This window comes from Teleopsis dalmanni, chromosome 1 (genome assembly GCF_002237135.1).
Source record: "Teleopsis dalmanni isolate 2A chromosome 1, ASM223713v2, whole genome shotgun sequence".
Lineage (NCBI taxonomy): Eukaryota > Metazoa > Arthropoda > Insecta > Diptera > Diopsidae > Teleopsis > Teleopsis dalmanni.
The window spans coordinates 109,924,263-109,936,486 of NC_051846.1; the positions used below are offsets into that span (position 1 = coordinate 109,924,263).

The window sequence follows — 12,224 nt, forward strand, 5'->3', positions numbered from 1 at the left end:
AACAACCCTCTCGCTTGATTATCACCAAATTTTCGCAAATATGATATATGTAACTTAATATGACTTCTCAAATGCTGCCAATAATTTTGGTTTTCAGGCAGTGTACAAAAGCGACTACTCAACTGTGCGCTCTGCCAAAGAACATATAATAAGAATGGAAACTCAATTGTTAACTAACCAAAGTATTTGTCACACAACGGAGACTCCAGCCACACTGAGAGTAAAGTACTTGGAGACTTCAGCTCACAACTATTCAAACATGATGTATACATGAAGCGAACATGATTTCATGATTACACATTTTTAATATTTTGAAAAAAATAAGGATTTAAAACATTTTAATTAACATAATTTTAATTTTGAATATTATTTTACATATATTTATATACATTAGACGCTTTCGGCAGCTTGTAAGTGTGATAAAAAACAATCAGTTATTCGCTTAAAGTTGCTACAATGTACGCAAAACAACAACCCTACTTTCTCTATTTAAGCATTTGGTTGTGAAGTGGCCAAACATTTTGGCAAGTAAAGAAAAAACTGTTACCAACATAATAAGTGAACTATTGTGAACCTTCATTGGAAATTTCAAGATATAATCCATTCAAATGTTATAAGTTTTTAATTTTTAACTTGTTAGTTGCAAACAAGTTTAAACTTATTTGGTATAAATATTCGAAACTATTTTTAATTTTGTTTTAAAAGGAAATTTAAAAATTTCCTGCATTCATTCATTTTAGTTCTTTATTAATTTTAATTTTTAATTTTAGTTTCATTATTTATTTTTATACAAAATTAAGAAGTAAATAACACTTGCCTTATGTGCACATATGTAAGATTTGGTCTGTGGCAGCACCAAAAAATAAATAAAAGAACTGTCAACAAGGCACAAAGGAGACAACAATAGCCGCAGTTCCCGCCAGTAGTAGTTTGGAAAAAGAAAAGCAGCACGTGAATAAAACGAAAAAACACAAATTTTAACTTTAAGAATATTTTATAATAACTAAGTATAAGAAATAAATAAACTTATCCATTACCAATACGGAGTGTTAAATTAACTTATCCATTACCAATACGGAGTGTTAAATTCGAAATAAAACCCAACATAACAAACCACTACATTGGTGACCAAGCCGACGCCGAATATAAAAAATGGCTACTCAAGAGCAAAAGATAACCGAAGACACTAACCCAATCAACGAAAACGCAACAATCACTGCAATAAAGCTGCCGATGCCAACATTAATAAAAAACAACATTGACCTTTGGTTTATTCAGTTGGACTACTGGTTCCAAGTCAACAACATAAAGGGCGATACTCAAAAGTTTGGCACAGTTATCGCAGCATTGGATGGATCGCTGTTAGAACAAATTTATAACACAATACAGAATCCACCAGCAACTCAGAAGTACGAAGCTATCAAGCAAGCAATAATAAAAAACTTTGCGGATAGTGAACAAAAACGCATACAAAAATTAGTTAGTGGTTTACAGCTTGGGGATAAAAAGCCATCCCATCTTTTAAGCGAATTGCAACGTATTAGTGGAAGCAAACAAGACGAACAATTACTGAAAGGGTTATGGTTACAACGTCTTCCTGTAGAAGTACAGACATGTCTAGCCACAATTCAAGTGGAACTACCTAAGATGGCGGAATTGGCAGACAACATAACCGAAACAATCCGTATAAACTCAACAATGCAAGGAACTTACGTCAATGCAGCTAACGTCCCTGCAGCAGCTCAATTTCAACGTGATGCACAAATCGAACAACTTCAACGAGAAGTGACCAGACTGACGAAAATGGTCTCGAAATTATCAACCGAACACCGCTCAAGAACAAATCAACGTTCACGTTCAACATCCAGAAACCGGCAATGTCATGATGATAGTGAAGAAAAGACCAGTACAAATTGTTGGTATCATAGAACATATGGGTCAAATGCAAAAAATTGCAAGCAGCCATGCACATATGGCACAAAAAACTAAAACCGACTTCGTCTACGGCGGCAGAGGAAGTTGTAAACGAAACATCTACAAGACTGTTCGTCTATGACAATAAGACAAAAAAATCATTCCTAATAGACACGGGTGCAGATGTTTCACTTATTGCCGCCAAACAAAAAAATTCAAATACAAACAATAAGAACGAAAGAATACTCTACGCAGCAAATGGTTCTATGATCAAAACATTTGGAGAAATAGAAATAACTCTAGCTCTTGGCTTACGAAGAAATTTCACATGGCCATTTATTATCGCAGATGTAAGCACTTCAATCATCGGTGCAGATTTTTTAAATCATTTCGGATTAATAGTAGACATAAAAATGAAACGATTGATCGACACATCAACAAAGATTTTCTCAGCCGCAAGTGAACGTAAGGTAAATGCGCAAAAAATATCAACTGTGAACACATCTTGCAAAATTGCAGATCTACTAAAAGAATACATCGACATCACTAAACCAACACCGACAAATCGCCAGGTGACAAAAGTCACTCACCACATATTAACAAAAGGTCCACCAATATGTGAGAGACCACGTAGGTTACCTCCAGACAAGCTAGCAGCAGCAAAAGAAGAATTCCAAAACTTAGTCACAGCCGGAATATGCCGTCCATCAAGCAGTAATTGGGCTAGCCCCTTACATATGGTAAAAAAACCAGACGGTAGTTGGAGACCTTGCGGAGATTACCGTCGCTTAAATGCAATCACCATCCCAGATCGTTACCCAGTTCCTCACATACATGATTTTGCACACATGTTATATAACCAAAAAGTTTTTTCAACCATCGACCTGATTAAGGCATATCACCAGATACCAGTTGAACCGGGGGATATTCCAAAAACGGCGATCATAACTCCATTTGGATTATTTGAATTTACTAACATGACATTCGGACTTTGCAATGCAGGTCAAACATTTCAACGCTTCATTCACGAAGTATTACGAGATCTCGAATTTGCCTTTGCGTATATTGACGACGTCATTATTGCATCAGCAAACGAGGAAGAGCACAGGCAACACTTGCAACAAGTATTCGAACGATTCAGAAAACATGGTTTAATAATAAACGTATCAAAATGCGTTTTTGCTCAAAACACAGTAAAATTTCTTGGTTATCTCATCAGTGAAAAGGGCATTCAACCTCTACCAGATCGAGTGAAGAGCATCAGCGAGTACCCGCTTCCAACAAAAACAAAAGAATTAAGAAGATTTCTAGCATTACTTAACTTTTATCGCAGGTTCGTACCAAACGCTGTAGATTCTCAAACTGCACTTCAACAAATGATAAAAGGAAACAAGAAGAACGACAACACACCGTTATGCTGGACCGAAGTGAACAAAACAATCTTCCAAAAATGTAAAGATGAACTAACAAACTCGACACTACTTGTTCATCCGTCAAAAACTGCTACGCTTGCATTACAAGTAGACGCCTCGGATAAAGCTCGCGGCGCAGTTCTTCATCAAGTGACAGACAGCACGTTCCAACCACTCGGTTTTTTCTCTAAACGATTAACAGATACACAAAAACGATACAGCACATACGATCGTGAGTTGTTAGCCGCATATCAGGGCATAAAACATTTTCGACATATGTTAGAAGGTCGTGAATTCGTATTAATAACTGACCACAAGCCAATCACGTTCGCATTCCAGCAAAAGTCCGACAAGGCTTCACCACGTCAAGTCCGACAGCTTGATTATATAGGTCAATTTACAACGAATATCGTTCATGTCAGCGGAAAAGACAACATCCCAGCAGATTTTCTCTCGCGGATAGATTGTATTAGCATCCCAAAAATCGACTACGATTGTATAATTGGATTACAACGATGTTGCCCACAACTACAAGATATCAAAAACAACAATTCCATCGAAATCAAACTTTTATCTTTACCAACAATATCAGATAAAATTTATTGCGAAGTTTCAACTGGGCGAATTCGTCCTTACATTCCGCAGAAATACCGGCTACATATCTTTAAAGCTACGCATGGGTTGTCTCATCCCAGCATTCGGGGCACAACAAAAATGATAGCTGAAAAATTTTTCTGGCCTTCTATAAATGCTGATATCAGAAACTGGACCCGACAATGTATCCCATGCCAACGTTCTAAAGTGCAACGTCACAACCGTTCACCTATTTGTCAATATGAACTCGCTGAACACAGATTCGAACATATAAACATAGATATCGTCGGCCCGCTACCACCATCAAACAACTGCACATATATATTAACCATCATCGACCGTTTCAGCCGATGGCCAGAAGCAATTCCGATCCCAGATCAAACAGCGGAAACCATCGCAAACGCACTGATTACTCAATGGATCGCACGTTTTGGCGTACCCTTACGTATCACAACAGACCAAGGAAGACAATTTGAATCTTCATTGTTCAACCAACTAGCTGAAGTTATCGGTTGCAAACACTTACGAACTACGAGTTACCATCCTCAAAGTAACGGAATGGTGGAACGATTTCACCGCACATTAAAAGCAGCCTTAATGTGCCACCAAACAACTTCTTGGACAGAAGTTTTACCAATAGTATTGTTAGGTCTACGCACGACTTTTAAACCAGACATTGGAGCTTCTGCTGCTGAAATGCTATATGGCCAAACTCTACGTTTACCGGGCGAAATAGTAAGCAACCCTAGCCACAGAAATATAAATCAACACGATTTCATAACCAAGCTAAGAGAACAAATGCAGAGCGTCAAGGCAACGTTGGTATCGCATCATATAGATCGAGGCTACCACATCCAACCGGCTCTAAGCTCAGCCACGCATGTATTTATACGAAATGACAAGGTAAAACCACCATTGACGCAACCTTACGATGGTCCTTACCAAATACTAGAGCGAAATGACAAGACGTTTAGAATACTGATCGAAAACAAAGAACAAACAGTTAGCATAGATCGTCTTAAAGCTGCTTTCATATGTCCCGATACAGACATTGACATCCACAACAAATCAATGGTATACCACACTCCAAACAACGTTAATGGCGACCAGTCTGTGCGACCAAATACAACAGCTAACCTGACAAAATCAGGACGCAACGTTCGCTTTCCAACCAAATTCAGTGACTCCATCACTTAGGGGGGAGTACTGTGGCAGCACCAAAAAATATAAATAAAAGAACTGTCAACAAGGCACAAAGGAGACAACAATAGCCGCAGTTCCCGCCAGTAGTAGTTTGGAAAAAGACAAAGCAGCACGTGAATAAAACGAAAAAACACAAATTTTAACTTTAAGAATATTTTATAATAACTAAGTATAAGAAATAAATAAACTTATCCATTACCAATACGGAGTGTTAAATTAACTTATCCATTACCAATACGGAGTGTTAAATTCGAAATAAACCCCAACATAAAAAACCACTACAGGTCTTTGCAAACACATGACATTTAACAGATTGTAACACTTAAAAGCTGCCGAAAGCACCTATTGCCGACAAGGCTATTAGTACGAGGTGGTCTCAATATATGTCTAATTAGAAATCAAACCTTTTAATTTTGGGTAGACTTTAAAATCGGTTACAATCATGCTGTAATGACCTTTTCTGGCACTTTCCAAGGCTAGGGTATACTCAGGTTCAGTATAAAATTTACAAAATCTGATTAGAGAGTTTGCAATAATTAAAAATATATGACAAAGCAATATAAACTTATTCACTCAACTTTATTTACTGACCCAACAAAGGTGCCTGATCTACTCGATTTCTTTATAACCAAGCAAATTTCGTCCTACAATTTAAAAATAACAGATGGAGCAGAACTAAGCTCCGACCATTCCCCTCTCTACCTTAATAGAGAAAAGGTAGAGAGAAGAGAGAGAAGAGAGAAGAACATTCTTCGAATCTGCCTTAATAAATAAAAAATGTCTAAAACTTGAAAATAAATACACAGATTGGAGTTACTTCAGAAGAATCCTTAATGAAAACACTATTGATACAAAAGAAATTTGTGGAGAAAACGATCTTGAAAGCGAAATTTTGAACCTCGAAATTTTTATCCTCATAAATACCCAAAAGTCATTGTGGATCTTATGCGGGGAAAAAAGAAAGATGCGGAAAAAGTGGCAGCAATCCAGATTTCCAGCAGACAAAACCATTCTTAACAGACTTGCAAAAGAACTCAGCCTAAAAATCAAGCAATTTAAAAATAATCAATTCAACTACTACCTATCTAACTTAAGTAACGATCGTGCTACCAACTATTCACTCTGGAAATGCACACGAAACCTTAAGCGACCTTTAGTACACAAAGCTCCAATTAAAAATCACGCTAATCAATGGGCTAAAAGCGATGAGGAAAAAGTGGAGGTCTTTTCCGAACACCTGTCAAAAGTGTTTTCCATAGACGAAAACGTTAACAATGCAGTAATCTGCCCTCCTAGGACAGCACATTCATCCTGTATTCCACCAACCACCGAACTTGAGATAATGATTATTAAAAATGAACTTAAGCTAAAAAAAACCCCAGGTTATGAATTGATAAGTGCTGAAGTTTTAAAAGTAATTCCTGCAAAATGCCTAGTTAAAATTACGAATATATTTAACGCTATAATACAGATGCGAACCCTTCCATCCCTGTGGAAAGTATCTGAAATTATCATGGTACATAAGCCAGGAAAGGATATTAATGACTTAAGTGGCTACAGACCAATAGCACTTCTGCCTGTACTTTCAAAAAATTTGAAAAAGTCTTACTGAAAAGAATCCTTCCTCTGATTGAAAGTCAAAACATAATACCTTTACATCAGTTTGGTTTTAGGTGCAATCACTCCACTATAGATCAAGTCCATAGGATTACCAATGTAATAGAAAAAGCTCTTGAGGATTACCAATGTAATAGAAAAAGCTCTTGAGGAAAAAAAATCTGCTCAGCTGTGTTTTTAGATGTCTCGCAGACTTTCGATAAAGTCTGGCACTCCGGATTGCTTACCAAAGTAAAAAATATTCTCCCAACGGAGTATTATGACGTGATCTCCTCTTACTTATCTGATCGTTACTTTCGAGTAAAGTACGGTGATGCCTATAGCAAATTGTATAAAATTAACGCTGGAGTTCCGCAAGGTAGTGTCTTGGGTCCTCTCTTATATCTCATTTATACACACGACTTGCCAACGAGTGCAACGACGTTCACAGCAACTTTTGCTGATGATACTGCAGTCCTTGCAGTTGGAGAAAGTACTGCACTTTCATAGCAGCTAATAATTTGCAAAATAGTATGGACAGTATAATTGCTTGGACAAAGAAATGGAAAATCAATCTGAATAAAGAAAAATCAGTGCATGTAAATTTCACAAATCGAAACATCAGTCATACACCTGTCTACATCGATGAAGCACAAATCCCTCACGCGAATACTGCGAAATACTTGGGTATGACTTTGGATGCTAAACTAAGATGCAGCGAGCACATAAAAAAGAAAAGAAGTGAATTAGATCTTAAATTCGAATCGTTGAAATGGTTAATCGGTAAAAAATCAAAACTATCGCTTTTCAATAAACTTGTATTATACAAACAAATGCTCCAGCCAATCTGGACATATGGAATACAGCTATGGGGTTGCGCAAGCAAAACACAAATTTCCATCATTCAAAGATTCCAAAATTTCATGCTACGGAGTGTAACAAACGCGCCATGGTACGTGAGAAATTCTGACTTACATCGTGACCTCGGAGTGTCAACAGTACAGGAAGAAATTCATACCAAAGCCAAATCACACCAAGATAGACTTAGGTGTCACATAAATGCTGAGGCGCATTTACTAGCGACAACTGAGCCAATTCGCCGTCTAAAGCGCCAAAAGCCGTGCGATCTTTGGGCTTAAATCATTGAAATGTACTACAGTTAATTCATTATTGCGTGGAATCGCCTAATCTGTTTAAATTTAAATTGCTTGTTAGTTATCTATAACTAGTTGCTTTATGTCTTGTTTTGTTTTATTTATGTTCTTTAATACCATATATAATAAAACAATTTAAAAAAAAAAAAAAACTTTATTTACGTTTTAAAAGTCTTACGAGGAAAAGTCAGTATGATAAAAACTACAACTATTATGAATTCACTAGGTTACAACTAAATTATGATTCAATAATTAGTTTTATATTTAGAATCAACATTTCAAATTGACAAATCAAGTTATATAAATTTACTAAGTTATAAATAAATTATGGTTTAATAATTTAACTTATGTTTTGACTTAAAAAAATTTTTTTTTCTTTCTTTTTTTTTAAATTTATAAAAGAAAGGTTTGAATCGTAATGTACTTTAAATACCTTTTCATTAATATTTAATCATTAAAAAAAAAACAAGGAAAAGTAAAAAACAAAAACAAAAAAAAAAGAGGTACTTACTGCAGTTGTTGAGATGACGTCACCGCTTCATTGCTGTACCTAGCTATATTTACCTGTGGAACAAATATGACGTATTTTTTTTATCTGCCATAAATATTAACAAAGGCGAAAAAACTATTTAACTAGATATAATTGACAAAAAAAAAAACACAATTCATATAATTTAATTTATACACAGAATTAATTATAATTTAATTTATATACAGAATAGTAATTTTCAAAAAAATAATAGACTTTGCTTTTCTAATAGATAAAGTTAACAATGCACTGTAAAATGTATAGCTAATATAAGGGAGAACAAAACCACAATTTCTATATTATATTCATATATACATATTTAGTTCACAAAACTAAACACTGCCGCGGGTATCACAAGTAATGATTTGAAATCACAACCCAAAGAAGAACTCTTGTTCTCCAAACTGCCGCTAGATAACTAGAACAAAAGTTCTAGTTATCCATTTGACAGTTAACGAACCCATCTTTCCTCTCCACAGAGTTCAGATGTTACATTTTTTTTCTTATGCGAGCTTCTGTTTCTTTTTCTTTGTATTTCAATTTTTCGCTGCAGTTCTTTTAATCATGCGCGCGAGTTACATTCTCTTATCTTATCCCTATGCTAAATATTTTACTATCGTTGTTTGACCTAATCAAACAACGAAACATCTACATTGCATCCTACTAAACATTTTATTATCGTTGTTCAGCCTAACCAAACAATGAAATGTTTTCATTGTATTCTATTATCACTACATACCGTATTATACTTTACAATCTCTAACTAAATATTGTAACTAAATATATTATTATCGTTGTTCGGGCTGACCACACAACGAATTGTCTTATCAGGATTCGATACTTCAAATCCTCACTATAAATATAAGCAAAAATGTTAGATATAAGTTAGTCTTAAGATACATTTAATAAAGCAAGCATAAAACTTAAGTTCTTTGCATTTTAATTAAATATAATTCGCGCATCAATTTTTGCAAAAAGTTCTCTGCGCAAAAACTCTTTTGACATTCCTTGTGTTTGTTCATTTGTTTTGATTTTCAATGTGATTTCTTTAGTGTCGGTAGCTCCAGCGTTTAATATTTATATAAATATTAAAAGTATAATATTTAAAGTATAAATTTAAATAATAAATAAATAAGGTGGGTATAATATTTATTTAATTAAATATATTTTGCATTCCTTGTGAATTTTAAATTACCTACTTCATTGCCATGCAACTGCGTGCCTGCGGGGTGGATTTATTATTGTGCACCAGTCGTGATGAGTCGAGGTTTTGATGAGCCATGAAATATTTGCAAGTCAGTGATTTTAATTTCTTGCTTATTCTAGGTTCTGATGGTTGTAAGATCAATTTTATTGCTGCCGCATAAATTGATCATTACAATGCCTTTATATATATACATATATATACATGAAGTGTGACATAAACCAACAAAATTAATTATACATTAATGCATTAATAAGCAAACCAAGTTAAAAAATTAAATGTGCTTGTTAATCACACTTTCATGAATTCATAAAATTTTTTGTATATTTTTAAATTATTTATTTTTTTATAGTTGTGGTGATAACGCAGTATACATTTAAGAAATCAATTTGACAGAAGTAATTTTATACTAAGAAAACAAATTTTATATAATTTATATAGTTTGTAATTGAGAAGTAATATTAAGAGCAATAAAGGTGTTGATACAAAGCCTTGCAATTACAACATTGGTGACCCCTCGAGCGAACAGTGTTAAAAATGAATAACCAGACGCAAGAATTTTTTCCAGCAGAGGGTGAAAGCTGTTTACCCAAAGAGGTATATCGAGTATCGATAAAGCCGTTAACTTTCTCTCAAGAACAACCGGACCTTTATTTTTTGCAAATGGAAGCACAATTTAGAAATGCTGGCATTGTAAGGGACGGAACAAAATTTGACTACGTGGTGGCAGGGCTAAAATCAAAGTACTTGATGTGCATAGCCGATTTAATTCGAGACCCACCTGCAACATTAAAGTACGAAACAATAAAAAACGTCTAATAAATGAATTCACTGAATCCGAACATAAAAGGCTTAGTTACAGAGTTAGAGCTGGGCGATTTGAAGCCAACGGAACTGCTAAAAAAAATGAAAGAAATGGCCGGCAACTCAATGGGAGATGACGTTATAAAATCGTTATGGCTGCAGTTAGATCGATAGTAGCAATGGTAGAAGGTGATTCAGCACAGTGGGTCAAAGTCCCGGATAAAATAGTCGAGGTACAAGATACAGGAACGGTGTATGCAGTACAACATAGTTCAGACGAATTAGCCGAGATGAAGAAAGAAATAAAAGAACTTAAAACGATGGTAAAAGATAAAAAACGCGGTAGAGGACGTTCACCAAGTGCACAAAGAAGTGATATCTGTTTTTATCACCGACGTTTTAAGGAAAATTCCACAAAATGCGTGCAGCCATGTCAGTTCAAGAAACCGCGAAATTCAGCTTTATCCCGAATTGAAAGTGTGATGACTGAATTCAGACGACCATTAGACTATTGTAAATTGGTAGAAGCGCAGAAAACTGATCAAGAGCTGCATGAATTGTTGAAAAATCGTGCATCGTCATCTCTGGAGCTTGAACTGGTGAATCTGCTTCTAGATAATGTGTCCATATACTGTGACGTTTCCGGAAAGAGGGCAAGACCATTCATCACGAAAACATTCCGCAAGCAAGTGTTTGAGAAATTATACACTTTAGCTCATCCTAGAAGAAAAGCAATATTAACACTAGTCATTGATCGTTTTTGTTGGCCTAAAATGAAGGCGGAAATAAGCGAAATGGTAAAAACATGTATTGCGTGCCCAAAATCAAAAATCTAGCGGCACAATAGAACCGTGCTGCAGGAGTTTAAATCACCAGATCAACGCTTTGAGCACGTAAACATTGATATTGTGGGACCATTACCTCTCTGCAATGGTATGCGGTATTGCCTAACATGCATCGACAGGTTCACAAGATGGCCCGTGGCAGTACCGTTGGTTGAAATAACAGCAGAAAATGTTGCTGAAGCATTAATAAAAGATTGGATACCACATTATGGCGTGCCAAAAAGAATTACGACAGACTAAGGACGGCAGTTCGAGTCCAAATTATTTGAGGAACTAGCAAAAATGTTGGGGTGTGAACTACCGCGTACCATCCTCAAGCAAATGGGCTAGTGGAACGTTTTCATCGTACCTTAAAAATGGCACTGAAGTGTATGTCTAATATGGAATGGACGAGGACTTTACCGTTAGTAATAATGGGGCTAAGGTCAACATATAAAGAAGACCTACAAGCGACACCGTCAGAGCTGGTTTATGGCGCAAACATACGCTTGCCGGTAGAAATGTTCGATGACGAAGACAAACAAGTACCGCAAACGGAGTTTGTAAAGATAATAAAAGCAATGATGAGAGAGCTGAAACCGTTACAAACCTCACGTCATATGGCGGAAAAACCGTTCGTGCATAAGGATTTAAAAAGCAGTTCACACATATTCCTACGTAACGATGCTGTACGTCCTCCACTGAAACAACCATACAAGGGTCCGTATGAAGTGGTAAGTCGTAGCGAAAAAACCTTAAAAATTAGGGTAAAAGGACGGACAGTAAATGTTAGTGTGGACCGCGTAAAAGCCGCATACATGGCGAATGAAACCGGGGAAAGTTTGACAGGAGAACGAATGGAAGAACCTAACCGCAGTGACTGTATTCAACATACACCGAAGGTGACTCGAACGGGAAGGATTGTACGGTTTCCAACGAAGTATACTGGATAAGTGTCACTTCAACAGAAGGTAGAATTTGTCGTCAGTT

General features: G+C 35.9%; 2 protein-coding genes across 2 annotated transcripts; both read left to right on the forward strand.

The window, feature by feature from the left end:
• The first annotated feature begins 1,152 nt into the window (after positions 1–1,152).
• On the forward strand, positions 1,153–11,495 carry LOC119665519. The gene is made up of 6 exons (XM_038074743.1): positions 1,153–1,915; positions 1,963–3,181; positions 3,248–3,792; positions 3,937–5,078; positions 10,815–11,207; positions 11,271–11,495. Exons 1-6 carry the CDS (start codon positions 1,153–1,155, stop codon positions 11,493–11,495), a joined length of 4,287 nt encoding a protein of 1,428 aa, XP_037930671.1.
• A 173-nt stretch (positions 11,496–11,668) lies between these two features.
• Positions 11,669–12,187, forward strand: LOC119665520. Its single transcript, XM_038074744.1, has one exon. It carries the CDS (start codon positions 11,669–11,671, stop codon positions 12,185–12,187), a length of 519 nt encoding a protein of 172 aa, XP_037930672.1.
• Positions 12,188–12,224: the final 37 nt, after the last annotated feature.

Coding starts and splice junctions, on each gene's coding strand:
- LOC119665519 (XM_038074743.1), top strand. CDS start 1,153: ATGGCTACTCAAGAGCAAAAGATAACCGAAGACACTAACCCAATCAAC. Junction 1,916..1,962: donor AGAAAAGACCAGTACAAATT/GTTGGTATCATA, acceptor AATTGCAAGCAG/CCATGCACATATGGCACAAA. Junction 3,182..3,247: donor CGAGTGAAGAGCATCAGCGA/GTACCCGCTTCC, acceptor CTTTTATCGCAG/GTTCGTACCAAACGCTGTAG.
- LOC119665520 (XM_038074744.1), top strand. CDS start 11,669: ATGGGGCTAAGGTCAACATATAAAGAAGACCTACAAGCGACACCGTCA.